This window comes from Symphodus melops, assembly GCF_947650265.1.
Source record: "Symphodus melops genome assembly, chromosome: 20".
Classification (NCBI taxonomy): Eukaryota; Metazoa; Chordata; class Actinopteri; order Labriformes; family Labridae; genus Symphodus; species Symphodus melops.
The window spans coordinates 20,167,817-20,185,723 of record NC_136710.1 but is presented as its reverse complement, the minus strand read 5'-3'; the positions used below and the strand labels follow the sequence as shown (position 1 = coordinate 20,185,723).

The 17,907-nt window shown below is 44.7% G+C and overlaps 3 protein-coding genes across 3 annotated transcripts in view; 1 reads left to right on the top strand and 2 right to left on the bottom strand.

The window, feature by feature from the left end:
- Window positions 1-882, bottom strand: part of LOC306841817 (bolA-like protein 2) — a 1,305-nt gene extending 423 nt beyond the window's left edge. Inside the window, exons 1-2 of the mRNA XM_079371819.1 lie at window positions 723-882; window positions 356-453 (exon numbers count right to left, since the gene is read on the bottom strand). Coding sequence (XP_079227945.1) covers window positions 356-453; window positions 723-785 — 161 coding nt within the window. The 5' untranslated portion in view covers window positions 786-882. The remainder of the gene's footprint in view (window positions 1-355; window positions 454-722) is intronic.
- Window positions 883-1,360: 478 nt separating this feature from the next.
- Window positions 1,361-7,541, top strand: slx1b (SLX1 homolog B, structure-specific endonuclease subunit). The gene is made up of 5 exons (XM_079371815.1): window positions 1,361-1,707; window positions 4,272-4,323; window positions 6,028-6,351; window positions 6,909-7,124; window positions 7,236-7,541. The coding sequence occupies exons 1-5, from the start codon at window positions 1,535-1,537 to the stop codon at window positions 7,263-7,265; spliced, it is 795 nt and encodes a 264-aa protein (XP_079227941.1). The 5' UTR covers window positions 1,361-1,534; the 3' UTR covers window positions 7,266-7,541.
- Window positions 7,542-8,336: 795 nt separating this feature from the next.
- Window positions 8,337-12,706, bottom strand: LOC306841815 (membrane-spanning 4-domains subfamily A member 4A-like). Its single transcript, XM_079371817.1, has 7 exons — window positions 12,528-12,706; window positions 12,216-12,337; window positions 12,027-12,137; window positions 11,021-11,074; window positions 10,733-10,894; window positions 9,983-10,105; window positions 8,337-8,940 (listed from the first exon to the last, which is right to left on the bottom strand). Exons 1-7 carry the CDS (start codon window positions 12,532-12,534, stop codon window positions 8,902-8,904), a joined length of 618 nt encoding a protein of 205 aa, XP_079227943.1. The 5' UTR covers window positions 12,535-12,706; the 3' UTR covers window positions 8,337-8,901.
- Between the last annotated feature and the right edge of the window lie 5,201 nt (window positions 12,707-17,907).

The following is a 17,907-nucleotide window of genomic DNA, read 5'->3' as shown; positions in this document are numbered from 1 at the left end:
CAGTCTGTGAATCCTTTAGAGCAGCGTTCATGATCTTATCTCTGATACTGATGTAATGATGTGATAATGTCTTTAAGACCCCCCTCCCCACACGCCCACTCTCTTTTGATTGGCCTGCTCTTGTGGTGGAGCAGAACGCTGCAGGGCTGCCGGGGGAGCGCCCTCTGCAGGCTCATCCTGGGATTACTACGACATACATTGACAAACACACTGATTCTCATTATAGAGAGGCGTAGAGGACTCTGTTAGCATCATGTCGTCCTTTCCCGTCTGATAACCTGTGAAGACGGGGATCAGATCAGGGACGTGTTTGACCCCGTCAGTGTAAAGACATCACAGTAAGAGCCACCTGTACCTGTGTCTCTGGAGCAGCTGCTTGCCCTCAAACTGGGCCGACACCACCAGGACCTTGAAGCTGGCAGCACATCTGTTCTGTGACGTGTCCTCCACATCCTGATGAAGACACAGGACAGTGTCCACTTAGAGTCAGAGTGACACAAACACTCAGTCTGTACTGAAAAAACACTCACTGTTTATTTCTCTAAGAAAAAGAAACGCACACACACGCACACACACACTGCTCAACCAAACTCCATTCAAAAATGGTTCAGTTTGGTGCTGCTGCTGTTTAAACACCGTGACGTGACGTGCAGCAGCGTGTTCAGTGGACTGCACACCGGCTATATGACACCTTTAATGACCAATATAAACAGGAAACCTACCACGTGCACAGCCGCGAGCTCCTTCGTCAGTTTCTCCTTTATGTGATCAGCTGTTATCGCCATGTCTACATTAACTAAACACAAAGTGACGTCAGTAAATCAGCTAGTAAATGTAAACTGTTCAACACTGCCGGTTTGTGTGGAGAGATAGCGCGCGAACACCGGAAGTAGTTTGATAATTTTACGTGATTTGTTTTATTAGCTTAACAAAAAACGTGAAAGCACATTTATGATGTGACACTTAATTTAGATTCGTTATTTTGATCACAACTTTTATATTTAAATGTTTTTTTATAAATCGCTAAAATGAAATAATATCGACAACGCAACAGCCAATCACGTTGGGGCACTCGCGGATACAGCCAATCAGACACGGGTTTAACATAAAAGAGGCGGGATATAGTTTTTAAAGTGCCAAATCACATTTTGAAGGGGTCCTAAATGAACGCCGGCGTTAATGTAAAATACGATTCATGTAAATAAAAATAAAGGTTTCAGCTAAGCTATCTTTAAAGTGTAACCACTCGTATTATTAGTTATTTACGATTTTAGCTTTTATTAGCCTTTCAGTGAAACACATAACTTATTTTTAAATTATCTTTTTAGTCAGGCAGAGATTTAGGCGATAATAACAACACTGTTTATTATTGACATCGAAGAACTCAGCTGTGGCTAACTGTATGTATAGTTAATCAAACAATGAAACAGTGGAGTGAAACATAATGATAAAGTTATCTTTATTTGTGAGTTAATCTTGTTTATGCTGGTTGTGTCAGTAGACTCCTCGGAGTGAATAAAGAATAAAGAGCAGCATGGTGGTGGAGGTGGAGGGTTTCTTCGGTGTGTACATGCTGTACTCTGTTCATCCTAAATTCAAAGGACGGATTTATATCGGCTTCACGGTGAACCCTGAGCGGAGGATCGGACAACACAATGCCGGGAGGCAGCGAGGAGGAGCGAAGAAGACCAGCGGCAGAGGACCCTGGTACCTAATGTTTATTTAACTATGATGTGAAATAATACACACAAGAGGACAGACAGCTCAAATCATCTGTGATATTCACAACACACAGTCATCCTGTGCTGTTACATTATCGCAACCTACAGGCTGTATGTACGATGGATGGTTGGATGGATGATGGATGGATGGATGGTGGATGGATGGATGGTGGATGATGGATGATGGATGGATGGATGGTGGATGGATGGATGGATGGATGATGGATGATGGATGGATGGATGGTGGATGGATGGATGGATGGATGGATGGTGGATGATGGATGGATGGATGGATGATGGATGGATGGTGGATGGATGGATGGATGGTGGATGATGGATGGATGGATGGTGGATGGATGGATGGATGGTGGATGATGGATGGATGGATGGATGGATGGATGGATGGTGGATGATGGATGGATGGATGGTGGATGGATGGATGGATGGTGGATGATGGATGGATGGATGGATGGATGGATGGTGGATGATGGATGGATGGATGGTGGATGGATGGATGGATGGTGGATGATGGATGGATGGATGGATGGATGGATGGTGGATGATGGATGGATGGATGGTGGATGATGGATGGATGGATGGATGATGGATGGATGGTGGATGGATGGATGGATGGAGGGATGGATGGATGGATGGATGGTGGATGGATGGATGGATGGTGGATGGATGGATGGATGGAGGGATGGATGGATGATGGATGGATGGATGGTGGATGGATGGATGGATGGTGGATGGATGGATGGTGGATGATGGATGGATGGATGGATGATGGATGGATGGATGGATGGATGGATGGTGGATGGATGGATGGTGGATGGATGGATGATGGATGGATGGTGGATGGATGATGGATGGATGGATGGTGGATGGATGGATGGATGATGGATGGATGGATGGTGGATGGATGGATGATGGATGGATGGATGGATGGATGGTGGATGGATGGATGATGGATGGTGGATGGATGGATGATGGATGATGGATGATGGATGGATGGATGGATGATGGATGGTGGATGGATGGATGATGGATGGATGGTGGATGATGGATGATGGATGATGGATGGATGGTGGATGGATGGATGGATGGTGGATGGATGGATGATGGATGGATGATGGATGGATGGATGGTGGATGGATGGATGGATGGAGGGATGGATGGATGGATGATGGATGGTGGATGGATGGATGGATGGTGGATGGATGGATGGATGGAGGGATGGATGGATGATGGATGGATGGATGGATGGTGGATGGATGGATGGATGGATGGATGGTGGATGGATGGATGATGGATGGATGGATGGATGGTGGATGATGGATGGATGGATGGATGGATGGATGGTGGATGGATGGATGATGGATGGATGGATGGATGGATGGATGGATGATGGATGGTGGATGGATGGATGATGGATGGATGGTGGATGATGGATGATGGATGATGGATGGATGGTGGATGGATGGATGGATGGTGGATGGATGGATGATGGATGGATGATGGATGGATGGATGGTGGATGGATGGATGGATGGAGGGATGGATGGATGGATGATGGATGGTGGATGGATGGATGGATGGTGGATGGATGGATGGATGGAGGGATGGATGGATGATGGATGGATGGATGGTGGATGGATGGATGGATGGATGGATGGTGGATGGATGGATGATGGATGGATGGATGGATGGTGGATGATGGATGGATGGATGGATGATGGATGATGGATGGATGGATGATGGATGGATGGATGATGGATGGATGATGGATGGATGATGGATGGATGGATGGATGATGGATGGATGATGGATGATGGATGGATGGATGATGGATGGATGGATGGATGGATGGATGATGGATGGATGATGGATGGATGGATGATGGATGGAGGGATGGATGGATGGATGGATGGATGGATGATGGATGGATGGATGGATGGATGGATGGATGGATGATGGATGGATGGATGATGGATGGATGGATGATGGATGGAGGGATGGATGGATACTTTATTGATGCTGAGGAAAATTCAAGGCATCCAGTAGCATTATACAAGAGTTTAGTTACAATGAACAGTAAACAATAAAAAACTGCTGTCCCCGCTCCCTTCTGTATATCATAAACCCAAAACAAGATTTAGAAACCCCCTTATATGACTCAGAATAAACACATTAAACCTGTGTAATTAAACATTGACTCATACTTGTATAAAGACATTAAATATATGTGCTATTTAAAAGAGACCTGGCAGTGCATCTTTAGGGATGCAAATGAAAGTAATTGTTCTTAAAGTGTCCAAACATGAAAGGTGCTGAAATAAGGTGATGGCAGAAAGTGATGCATTCCCCTGTCATACATGTATATAATATATAACCTCTGTGTTTGCAGCAGTCCTTCCTTCAGTGTAACATCGTTAATGACCTGCTTTGACTCCTCCCACACATGTAGATGATCTGTGCCTCGTCTTTATGACCATGAACAGAAACGTGTGTTGTCCGCACAGACATGTTGATCCATCTGTTTGTTTTGCAGGGAGATGGTCCTCATCATACACGGCTTTCCCTCTGACATCGCTGCTCTCAGGGTAACAACATGTTTGTTTAGTTCTTTACATTTGGACCTTACACATGCTCCTACACGTAAAATAAGATGTAAGACAAGGGAGGCCTCTGTCTATAACACGCTTCAGTAGTTTATGACCAGACGTGTGCAAGAGGCACACAGGAGAACTGAACACACAACAGTCAGCTTCAACAGCAGACTATATACATCTAGATTTAGAAACCTGAACTGACCATAGTAAAGGGTCACAGTAAGGGTCACAGTAAGGGTCATATTAAGGGTCACAGTAAAGCCTTGTTTCCACACAGCAGTCCGGTACGGATCGGTACAGTTTGGTACGGTTTGCTTCGATTAAGCCTGATCCCGTTTGTGTTTCCACAGCCAGCCGTGCCCTATTTAGTAGGCGGTGTGTAAGCCGGATGATGATAGCCGCTATGTAACTAGCGTCATATGATAGCAGCTAACCGCTAACAGCTAACCGCTAACTAATAAATTCAACAAAGGAGAAAAACGCTACACAAACAAAACCAACGCTGGAGACATCCAGCAGGTCATCTCCTCTGTCACTGTCATGTGACTCTTTATTAAAAGAACTCAATCCAGCTTTGTTTCAGAGAAGGCTGTGTGCTGCGAGGACAAATACACACGCTAACAATCAGCTGTGTTAATGGTATAAACACGACAGAGTTTTGTTTACCGACGTAACACGGGAAGTAACGATTCTTTCCAAAAAGTGGGACGGTACGGACCGGTTATTTGGGAATCTTTCCTGGGATTAATCTATAGAAACACCGCAAAATGTGCACCGTACCGAGACGAACCGAGCCGGACCGCTCGGTGGAAATGGGGCTTAAGGGTCACGCAGTAAGGGTCTGGTTGTTGAACTCCCTCCTTACCTGACTTGTATTCTGTCCGCTAACATCCCAATCCAAACTACCAGATCTTAAAACTGGTTCGCTCTAAAAAGGTCCGAGGTCTGTAAGGACTCGTGTTGGGAACTTAAGTCTGGAATTTGGTGAACTTGGTCTGGTACGTGGAGATGTGCCAGGTCGCTTCCCGAGTTTTCCAGAGGTGCCCTTGAGCAAGGCACCGCCACCCCCAGCATTTCAGATTTTCTCTCTGTGAAGCAGCTGGACTCTGACACCTCTCCATTAGTGCACATTAACAAGTCTCAGGTCCCCTCTGCAGTTCTCCAAAGAACCTGTAGAGGTCACTGTCACCACATTTACTGCCTCAGGTGTGTAAATGTCTGTGATGCACAGTCTCCTAAACAAGTCTTCACACACACACACACACACACACACACACACACACACACACACAGTATTGTGTGTAAATATGACATGATCCATAAACAGGTTGATGAAAAAAACCCAGCTGAGCGGAGAAACGACTTTCACAGTTTCAATCCTCAGTTTGGTTTTTTTGGGGCGCCGCCTGTACCTCAAGGTGGGACCCATAAAAAGATTCCACATTGGGCCACGACCACGGCCCAAACTATAACCACACCTCCATCACACGTTAAAGAACGACGCTTGGTCTCACACACGGGAGATGAAACGTCATCGATTCACCTCTCAGACGAGTGAAGCACGTCGAGCAGCATCGTTTCTTTAAAGGCTTTGACTCTGTGAACGTGATCTGATTGGTTAGAATGAAATGAATGATAAACTGTCCACGCAGCACAGAGAGAAACATTCTTCTCATTATTTTAATGTTGTTTCAGTTTGAGTGGGCGTGGCAGCACCCTCACTACTCCCGTCGCCTCTCCCACGTCTCACGGCGCTCCAGGAAAGAGTCCAGCCTGCAGTTCCACTGGCGCGTCGTCTCCAACATGCTGCGGGTGGCGCCGTGGAGCAGGCTGCCTCTGACGGCCCGCTGGCTCAGACAGGAGTACAGGATGGACTTTGAGCCGAGCCTGCAGCCGCCGCTCCACGTCCCCATCGCGTTCGGGAGCGTGAGGGCCAAAAAGATTCAGCCGCCGCCGCCGTCGTCTGGAGGAGAGGAGGAGGAGGCCACGCGGTGTTTTCTGTGTCGAGGACGCGTCAAGGTAGAAATGTGTTCTGTGGTCAGATTTATTTCAGTGTAAACAATGTCATATACATTTATTTTCTAAATCTACACTGAAACTTTTTAAACTTCGGTCTATATTCGGTCCTAACTGCAGGACTGGACTCGCCTGCTGCTGCTTCCTGTTTACGTGTGACGCGTGAAGCACTTTGAGTCTAAGAAGGATCAGCATGGTATCATATTGTATCATACGCGGTATATCATGTGACTGGTGTTTATTTCAAAATTAAATAAAATTAAAAAAGCGGATGTTGATTCTTAAAGCCAGCGCAGGAATACTTTAAGGCTGCATTCTACCAAACGTCCATAAGGGGGCGTTTGTGAAGCGTGATTGTATCAGAGTCTATAATAAACTCCTCAGGTCTCATTGTTAGACTGTTTCAAAGATGGACAACAGGACAGCTCTCCCAAAGTGAAGACAAAGATGTTTAGAGCGCCCCCTACTGACTGGCTTCAGTGTTGGCCGTAAGCTCCGCCTCCTCCATGTCAACAGATGGGAGTAAAACTGTAACTGTTTGTTTTGTTTTTTTTGCTCAGGTGTCAGAGAAGCTGAGGTGTTTCCACCCGACGTGTTCGATGAGCAGTCACGTTATCTGCCTCGCAAAACACTTCCTCAAGTCGGAGCCGTCGCACCTCGTCCCCGTGGAGGGGGAATGTCCGTCATGCCGGCGCTCCGTGCTGTGGGGGAGTCTCATCCGACAGAAACACGGCTGCTTCGGAGACCTGGAGGAGACGGCGCCGTCTGCGTCCCAGGTGAGAGACAACGGGACGTTCACAGACGAACAGAAACCTGTTGTCCCCTCTTTGTCTGTCCATCACTGAAATCCTTCAGCAAAACTTTCAATGTTTGCTTTTCTCCCACAGAGTCACTGGGCCGACGAGCTGCAGATTTAAGGAAGTGGAATCTGCAGACATGAACTTTTACTTCCTTCCTGAAGAACTGTGCAGGCGCTGAACACACACACACACACACACACACACACACACACACACACACACACACACACACACACACACAGTTGCACAAGAAATCCAACGTCTCTCCAGGATCCTTCAGTGGACTGTTTTTAAAATGCTGATCATGAAGTTTTTTTAAAACAGTTTCCTTTATGAAATATGTGAAAAAGAAACATTTTAATATTTTCTAACAAATTAAAAGATTTAGTATCATTTTGTATCATATTGAATAATTACGGCTGAGTGCACTGTTTGTGTTTAAAGGACCAATCAGAGAGCTACAGTCTCTACATGCAGAGCTGGCTAAACACTGAAGCTACAGTGTCCACCACATGCAGAGCTGGCTAAACACTGAAGCTACAGTGTCCACCACATGCAGAGCTGGCTAAACACTGGAGCTACAGTGTCCACCACATGCAGAGCTGGCTAAACTCTGAAGCTACAGTGTCCACCACATGCAGAGCTGGCTAAACACTGGAGCTACAGTGTACACCACATGCAGAGCTGGCTAAACACTGAAGCTACAGTGTCCATCACATGCAGAGCTGGCTAAACACTGAAGCTACAGTGTCCACCACATGCAGAGCTGGCTAAACACTGAAGCTACAGTGTCCACCACATGCAGAGCTGGCTAAACACTGAAGCTACAGTGTCTCTACATGCAGAGCTGGCTAAACACTGAAGCTACAGTGTCCACCACATGCAGAGCTGGCTAAACACTGAAGCTACAGTGTCCACCACATGCAGAGCTGGTTAAACACTGAAGCTACAGTGTCTCTACATGCAGAGCTGGCTAAACACTGAAGCTACAGTGTCCACCACATGCAGAGCTGGCTAAACACTGAAGCTACAGTGTCCACCACATGCTGACCTGGCTGAGTGGTGATTTAGAGAATCAAAGAACACTGGAGGTATCTTTGTGTGATTTGGTCTGATTGTGATTATTTCCCAAGGAGCCCCGCCCCTTCTTGACTGTGATTGGTCAGAGAAGTAGACGCATTCAAAAGGTTGAACTTTTAATTAGTAACTTTATTGAAAAAAAGTTTGAGGTACAAACATTTTCTACACACAATTAAATATGCTGAAGCTAACGGACACCTTCACGGATCTTTACCGCCATAAAGCAGAAGAAGAAGAAAAACTGGCGTCGATACCGAACAAGCTAACGGCCGCTAGGTTCATTTACAGACGTTTGTTTTGAGTCCGCTTTCCTTCATATGTCTCACCTGAACATGATGCAGCTGTTTGTCTCTCCTGAAGAGAATTTAGCCCTTCTTTAAAACCGCTATATCGTGTTATTTAAACCCCCGAAGGGGCAGAAGAATAACCTCTGAAAACAGGACTAATGATCACCTTGAACAGTTAAAGAGAATCACAGAGAAACGTGGAAAGTGTTTGGATTCTGTTTGGTGACGTATAAACATATAAAAGGTTAAAAGCACGAGGGGTTAATGTGACATTTTGTGGGGTTTTCTCCCTTCTTAATACGTCAGCACTTTGACTCATCATTAATATAAACATTTTTATTTGTGAAGCTTAAACTCATGTAGCGGTCCATCCGTCTCCTGCGTCCTTACTGCTGGACAGGCGGGACTTGAACCGTGATCACAGGCTGAGAGGGAGGAACAGGAAAAAGAACGTTATTTAAAGACAGAGTCTTCCTTCAAAATAAAACTCAGTCTCCTCCTAAAGTGAAGCTCCTCTTTGTCCCTTCAAAATAAAACTCAGTCTTCTCCTAAAGTGAAGCTGCTCCTTTGTCCCTTCAAAATAAAATCAGTCTTCTCCTAAAGTGAAGCTGCTCCATTGCCCCTTCAAAATAAAACTCAGTCTCCTCCTAAAGTGAAGCTGCTCCTTTGTCCCTTCAAAATAAAATCAGTCTTCTCCTAAAGTGAAGCTGTTCCTTTGTCCCTTCAAAATAAAACTCAGTCTCCTCCTAAAGTGAAGCTGCTCCTTTGTCCCTTCAAAATAAAATCAGTCTTCTCCTAAAGTGAAGCTGCTCCATTGCCCCTTCAAAATAAAACTCAGTCTCCTCCTAAAGTGAAGCTTTGTCCCTTCTGGGCCTCCGTACATGTGTGACTGTGTCTGCAGAGACTCTGTCCTCTGACTGGATTTTACACTTCTGATTTGTTCTGGTTAACTCGGGACGTTTGAGGGCGGAGCTGGTGTGTCTCCTCCAGCCAATGAGAGTGCAGCAGGTGAGTTTAGGATACAGCTCAGTGATTGGAGGAGATTCGGACGGACGTGGACGTAGCAGCAAAGAAGAGAAAATCTAATCAGTTTATCATCCTGACTTCTGTCGTGTTTATTTCTACCAGAATCCTCGTAAATATTCTGAGTGAAGTCGGGCTCAGCTGATGTTGAGTGGGCGGGGCTGACGATGTTTTGACCATCTGGACAGAGGGCAGAGGGCTGCGTGGGACGACCACCTCCTCAATGTTTACAGTTTGGACCGCAGTACCGACTGTAAACACTAGGTGCTACATATTGGTCCGTTATATAGAAGGCAACATCTCATGGTCATCAGCAGGATTCATCGGGTCATTTACAGACCATTATCCTTCACCCTCCATCTTATTCATGCTAATCTTATTTACAGTGGCAGGGGAGCGACTCGACCGTCTCTCCTTTGAAAGTCATCCTCGCCGTCTACTCACCACTTTAGGAGCCGGCGTGCAGCAGTTGACCACCTTGCAGCAATAGGCGGCCAAAGTTGCAGAGATGGCCAACAGAGTGACCTGAATGACGATCCCCTCGGCGGAGAAATGGGACATTGCGTTCTGGAAGACAGAAGACAGAAGTCATGCTGCAGAGAGGAGGCAGACGTGCAGAGCGAGGGCGAGCTGGAGCGTGTGCAGTGATGTGGGCGACATACTGAACCCGCCCAGGCGACAAAAGTCCAGTTCACCTGCTCAGTGTGAGCAGAGACGGAGGCTGTTTGAGAAACATTATACTAGAAGTGCAGCAACAACTGCGAGATCCGCCCAAAATACCAGGATGTCAAACTGAAAAATTCACAGTAAGCAAAGTGCATTGTGGGACGGGCCGTGTTTACTTCCACATCCTGACCGGCGGCCATATTACATATTAATGTTGAGCATTGTTTACTGACTCTGATCCCAGAGCAGCAGGTCAGAGATGAAAAGGACGGACAGCAGCGAGGAAGCACTCTCTCTCCACTGTCTGATCTAAATACGGCATCAAAAGAAATCACAACAGTTGTGTTTAATTATGAATAAAAGGTTGATGGTTTGAAATCCGTTTCCTGATTTCAGATTTAAAAGAGGAACTGAGAATGCAGTTTGTGAAAATGTTTTTTATGAGCGACGAAGCTACTCGATGTTGTGTGTGTGTGTGTGTGTGTGTGTGTGTGTGTGTGTGTGTGTGTGTGTGTGTGTGTGACTCACTTCCAGCTTGTGGCAGGTTTCTCCGTGGATGGTGCTGTTGTCGAAGTCGTAGTGCCAGCAGTAATAAGAATAAGAAAATATCTCCATTCCAACCAGAGAGCACACAATGTTAATGAAGGACGCTCCACACGCCATGATCTGCATCCCCAGACAGGCTCTCAGCTGACACACACACACACACACACACACACACACACACAGATGAGATATCCTCAGACCTCGGTAGAGGAAGAGGCTCAGGCTGAGAGCAGAGAGACATGCTGCTGGTGTCTGATGCATGAAACTCACTGTCGGCAGGTGAAGGTTCTGAGCAGCAACAGCGACACTCCCAGCGATGACCACCTGAACACACACACACACACACACACACACACACACACACACACACACACACACACAGCTCAACATTAGAGCACAACTTCATGAAAGATGTTCATCTGCTGTATTTGAAAAGGAGATTTCTCCATTTTTAAAACACTTTAAAACAGATGAAGACAACGTCAGCAGAAAGACAGTCCCCAGTGTGTCCCTGCAGGGGGCGCTGGAGTCCCCCGTGTGTCCCTGCAGGGGGCGCTGGAGTCCCCCGTGTGTCCCTGCAGGGGGCGCTGGAGTCCCCCGTGTGTCCCTGCAGGGGGCGCTGGAGTCCCCAGTGTGTCCCTGCAGGGGGCGCTGGAGTCCCCCGTGTGTCCCTGCAGGGGGCGCTGGAGTCCCCCGTGTGTCCCTGCAGGGGGCGCTGGAGTCCCCCGTGTGTCCCTGCAGGGGGCACTGGAGTCCCCCGTGTGTCCCTGCAGGGGGCGCTGGAGTTCCCCGTGTGTCCCTGCAGGGGGCGCTGGAGTCACATGGATGGCGGTCTCCGTGCTGGAAATGCTGTCTCAGGCTAACTTTGAGTCAAGCTAACGACAGGCTGAGAGCTGAGGCGGGTTTTAAACCGTTACACGGCGCCCACCTGTCAATCAGCTCAGCTCCAGGAACTGCAGGATTTTAACACTTCAGCATCGACTTTGTTTTTTGATTAGCAGTGGAGGTTGCTGCTTGACTTTGACATGATTTAGTAAAGCGTAGGTACGATATCGGGGTGAGAGCAGACACATTAAGCCTTGTAGCCGGGCCGTCACCTTAGAAGTGCTCCTGTTCTTTCTCGACCAAGAAAAACCTGTGGTACGAAACCGTGCCCACAGATGGTGAAACAGCAGACAGAAACAGATTTGTGAAGCGACTCGTCTCAGCGGTCACCTGGGTTCTGACATGTTTAGGTGCTGCGTGTGTTCATGTGTCACGGCGGGCTCGTGCTCACCAGCAGGGATAAGATGAAGAAAGGGATGTCAGTGCGGGCCACGCTCAGATCATTGGCCAGAAACACGCTCACACAGAGGATCTGATAGGCAGCCAGGCTGATCTGAGTCACCTGGAACAGCACAGAGGACACATTCAAACACCACACTGTCATGTTGAGGATGACCAATCAAACACACGCATGCTGTACCCCCAGGAACTTGGGCTCAGCCTCGAGGTACTTCTGCTTCCTGTTGACGTTTCTCTGGAAGGAGACGTGAACCAGAGGGCTCTCAGCAGCCCTCGTGCCCTCCTCCACCACCGCGTCTTCATCTGCAAACCAACACAGGTGTTAAACATCCAGATTCATCGCGAGCTGCGCGCGCTGGAAGGAGAAGTGCGCGCGTGCAGCGGAAGTCACGAGCTCCAGCTGAACATAACATCTGGATTTCATCACTCTGAACAAACAGGAATGTGCACGCAGTTTGAACTGTTGGAGCTCAGATATTCCGTCTCTTCTTACCTGCCATGCTCACTGAAAGTCCGATCAAATGTCCTCAGACTCACGTCTTCCGCTTCTCTGCGTCTCTTCACCGACTGTCACAAGTTTTGCAATAACTTCTGTTGGATCTGAGTGTCCGAGTCCCGCCCCGAGTCCGTCCTGCAACACGAGTCCATCTGCACGATCAGCTGTTTGATACGAGGGCTCTGATTGGCTGGTTTCCATTCACTGACCGTTTTTTTTTAAATTTCGCCCAAAAACAGACGAAGTGAAAACACGTTAAATCTTCTTCATGCAGTTTGTCATCTTTGAATGCATTTATTTATGTTCTTATTGAATCGATGTAAAGTGAGTCTGAACATTCAACATGTGATATTCTTCTAGAATCATCTATAGTTTCCCCCCCAGAGTGGATTTGGCTGAATTCAGTTTTCTTCTTTAAACCAACGTTTTGTAATTTCTATAAAGTGACTCAAACTGACACATGATGACTTTCATATCAGGAGATTTAACTTGGATCAGAATATAAATATATCATACACTTGAAGTTGAAACTCTGATCTGCAGCTACAGCAGAATAAAGAAACATACATCATGTAAAAACATAGAGACACTGCACATCATCTTACTTGAACCTGTTCTGCAGATAAAAACCTTTTAGCTCCAGTCAGGTCTGTACGGTGGCTGGGAAGGACAAACCACAATTACAAAGTGTAGAAACACTTTTAACACATTTAGATTAAACCTTTCTGGAGCGGTGAGACGAATGCTAAATCCTGGAGGTGATTGACTGAGCTGCTGAGTAAAGACTGAGGGAGAATTTATTGTAATTGAATGATGTTTTGATAGTTATCACTCTTTTCTTCTAAATAAACTCATTGTTTGTTCACTTAGTGACGTCCGTGTCACTTCTGGCGTTTGATAAATTAACTTTGTGGTTTATAAATTTCTCTTACCTCTCGTGAAAGAGTTAGTTTACCATAATGTACATTTGTCTTAAGCTTTTCATTTTGTAACTTTGGTGTGCACTTGCCAGCCACCATAGTTCTGAGGGACCCTGAATCTTCTGCTAGAGCAGGGGTGTCCAAAGTGCGGCCTGGGGGCCATTTGTGGCCCTTGAGTGGATTTTTTGTGGCCCTTGACTTCAAATCGAAGAATCAGTAGATTTTGGCCCCAGGCCTCATCAGATGGCATATTTCGTTCTTTTTCTTTTTCATGTTAGCGAGGGAGACCTATTAAAGCCTGACTATTCTTTACAAAAAATGAGAACACAACAGTTTCCCACTGCAGTTAGTTATTGTGTATTTACATTATTTTTTGAAGAAGAGGTCAAAATACAAAAAGTTCCTTACAATATTTAAAAAAAAACAAAAAAAAACAACCCTGTGGCCCGTGAGCGATTTTGGCCAATTGGTCAATTTTGGCCTGCAAGAAAAAAAGTTTGGACACCACTGTGCTAGAGGGTCAAAGGTCAAACACACACTGTCCAAGGTGTTTTTTAACACCTGTGGTTTTCTTTGATTTCAGCTGAACAGACGAGTGACCCCTTGGAGCCATATGTGCCAAAACATTGAATAAATCTGTATGAGAAGAGGGAAATGATGTGAAACTTAAGGAAGACAGATTCATCCTTTAAAGAGCATATTGCAGGTTAAAGACAAAACTTAACTAATCATAGGAAAATACGTTAACAATACTGTTTTTAAAGAAATTCTGAAATTAATAACCCACAGGGTCTCCTGGAGACGTTTTAGTACGTTTTCGCACGTCTTTGCTTTTTACTTCCGCATTCGGCTGTGACGTAACATAAGGGAGTCCCGCTGAATCCCCGTCTGTTTAACATAGAAAATCATGGATCCGAGTGTCACTCCCGTCAATAAAGAGGAAGAAGACATGTATTCCTTTACATATAATGGTCCACTGGCTTATTATTCTGAACCTGTTAAATGTGATAGAGAGCAGAAACAGGCAGGATTAAAGGAATAACGGCCTCAGGAGAGAAGAGAGACCCGGAGCAGGCGTCCTGCTGAGTGACAGGTGTCAGCTCGCCATATATGGGCGAGTGCTGTGTTCACATCAGCATATGTAAAGTTTGTAATCACATTCAATCAATTAAAAAACTATTTGTAGAAGGTGCAAGTGACGATCATTCACCTTTACATTGTATGGGAGCTGCTTGTAAAAACGGCAAATCTGTACAACGTATTACGGTGCCGCGCTGTGCGCGCGCGAGAGAGAGAGCGAGAGAGAGAGAGAGAGAGAGAGAGACAGACAGACAGACATAGAACCCGATTACACGGCCTGTGCAAATGCAGCACCATGTCTTAATTGTTTATTCCTCATGCAGCCCAGTGCTCACGTTGTTATAGAAAATACAGTGTATGGTGCAGGATCACGGCGCACGTAATCCACACAAACATGCACAACAGCGCACACACTCCACAGTTTAATGCGTGCACATATATTAGGCTACTACAAAAAGTTTAAAGTTTTAATGGGATAGAGGACCGACAGAAGTAAAGCTTGTGTTTCTGTTTGTTTCCAAACCGCGCGTTCCGTCTTTTCCCACTGCGCACACACAAACACACACACACACACACACACACACACTCCACAGTTTAATGCGTGCACATATATTAGGCTACTACAAAAAGTTTAAAGTTTTAATGGGATAAAGGACCGACAGAAGTAAAGGTTGTGTTTCGTTTCGTTTCCAAACTGCGCGTTCCGTCTTTCCCCACTGCGCACACACACACACACACACACACACACACACACACACACACACACACGCGCTCTCTTGCAACAGAGTTGGATTTATAATAAATCGTATGACTACATATATTAAAACAGACTGTCCGGTGTCTATTACGCTCACACTAGAGAATATACAGAGGATTCCAGCAGATCAAATCATTAAACGCTTTCTGTCTGCGTATATAATATTTTATGTTAAACAGCCAGAGATTTAAATCATTAATAAGGAAACGTTTTTGTGTCTGATACCGAAATATTCAACGTGTCTGTTCGATCGTTTCTGAGGTTGTGAGAATAATTCACCAAAACACACTATGAATAATCAAGCCACTTACACTGTGCACCTGAATGTGCGCCGCTCAAGTTACAAACTATAGCAGGGAGGCATCCTGTCTGTTCTCACTCACTACCACGTATCATTACTCCTCTTTAATCATGTTTTAGCCTGTTTTTTTGTGCTTTAATTCTTTTGTGCTGCCTTCTAAATGTTTGTTTGTAAAGTGTTTGATGCTCTCGGTGCAAGACAAGTTCCCCCAGGGGCAATAAAGGCTTCATTCATTCATTCATACACGGACGCATAAAGCCGATCAAAGCAGAGTCAGAGAACGGGACTCCCTTACGTTACGTCATATGACGCGTTGTTGAAAAAAAAGCACGTTCTAAACGGCTATGCTAAAACAGCCACTTTCTCCTCTAAATTAGATTAGAGCACTTATGTGTTGTAGAACATATTAAAAAAATAACCTACTTATTTTACAGCCATTAACAGACTATATAAAATATTAATTAACATTTTTTTTTAACCTGCAATATGCTCTTTAAAGGAAAAATAAAATGGATAAGATCGATAATACAAAATATGTAAAAGACAAAATAATAAAAGTGCATGAAAATATACAAATATATCCTTTGAATGTTTTAAACATTGAGAATTAAAGGTTTGTTTTAATCCACATTGTTTTATTTCTTTGCATTGTTTCTATTTCTGATTTATTGATTAATATGTCAGTAAATAATCGTGTACATGCCTTTTTAAATGAGCGTTTTCTATTCCCAGCCCGTGTGACTGTGACGGATTATTTCTTGTATGTCTCCTCTTGGCATTATAATGAAGGAGAGACCGACCACATGTTTGACCATCCTGTCTTTGGCGTTTGAAGGAAACCATTAAAATCAAAATGGAAAGGATAAGGATAATCTTTATTGATCCCCAATGGGGGAAATTTGGGTGTCACAACAAAAAAAAACTAAAATAAATTAAAATAAATATATTGAGTGTAATGCTTAGATCATAAAAGAAAACACATGTATGTATGTGAATATTTATTAGTACAGGAAGTAAACAAAAGGGGAAAAGTGCTGAGTAACCCAGGTTAATGAATTTGAATATGATTTAGCCTCTTGTTTTTTCTGTGCATGGGGAGTGACCTCAGTGAACCTCCATCAATATGATCGATCGGTTTTCATTTGATTTTGAATGTGTGTTGACTTCTTCCTTAAAACATTCCATAACTTTACCTGACTCCGCCGAAATCAATCAGCCAATCAGAGCTCAAGCCTCAAAAAGATCCGGGTCACAAGGTCCCTCCCTCTCATCGCATGGTCAAACAGAGTTTGAACAAGACGTGAAAGCAGATTTCTTTTCTCAGCACTCAGCGGTGAGTTTCTATATGCTGTGTTTTATTACATAGTTTGTTTTCTCCCGCGGGGGAGAATTCCCAGAAACAAGCCGATTGGATAAACAGCGGATTGAAGATGATGATGAAGAAGCGTGGCATGTATTTATGTTGTATTTATTTAACATTTAAGATTACAGAGTTTAATCTCAAATGTATCCCTGTTTTATTTGAGTGATATTAAGAGATTGTTTAATTCAATCTGATAAAGCTTCAGGGGTATCCAACCCTGGTCCTCGAAGGCCACTATCCTGCATGTTTTAGATGTCTCCCTCTTCCAACACACCTGATTCAAATGATTATCTCATCATCCAGCTCTGCAGAAGCCTGATAACGATCCTGATCATTTGAATCAGGTGTGTTGGAAGAGGGAGACATCTAAAACATGCAGGATAGTGGCCCTCGAGGACCAGGGTTGGCTATTTGTATTGTTAAATTAAGATGTGTTTTTTTAATTAGATATGGTATTGGATCTTGTTATAAATTAAGTTTCTGATCATTACCTTTGTCTTATAGGTCAGGTTTTTTTTTTGTTTTTTTTGATGAACTCCTCCATGATCAAGATGGCGAGCTACCCGACTAGATCACCTGACCTCCTCCTCCAGGTGTGGAAGGACAGGAAACAAAAGGTTCTGGAGACCATGAAAGGCTTTGACTTTTTCCCTTTTTTTTTAAGTTTTTTTTTTTTTTTTTGAACGGACCTAAACGGAGCCTTTCCAGAGCGGAAAGAGGACTTAAAAAAAAGAAAGAAAACAAATTGATCTAAAGGCCTATATTGTATTGAGTTTATGGAAATTGTATCGTTTTTTTCTAAATACAACTATAATTATTTGAACTTACCTGTGTTTTTATTTTCTGTTTGTACACACACAATGGCTCCCTAGAGATGTTACCTGATTTCTTCTTTATTCATTTTAGTAAATTCTAATCCTAAATAAAGTGAATTTAGCCCACATGTCACGTGACTG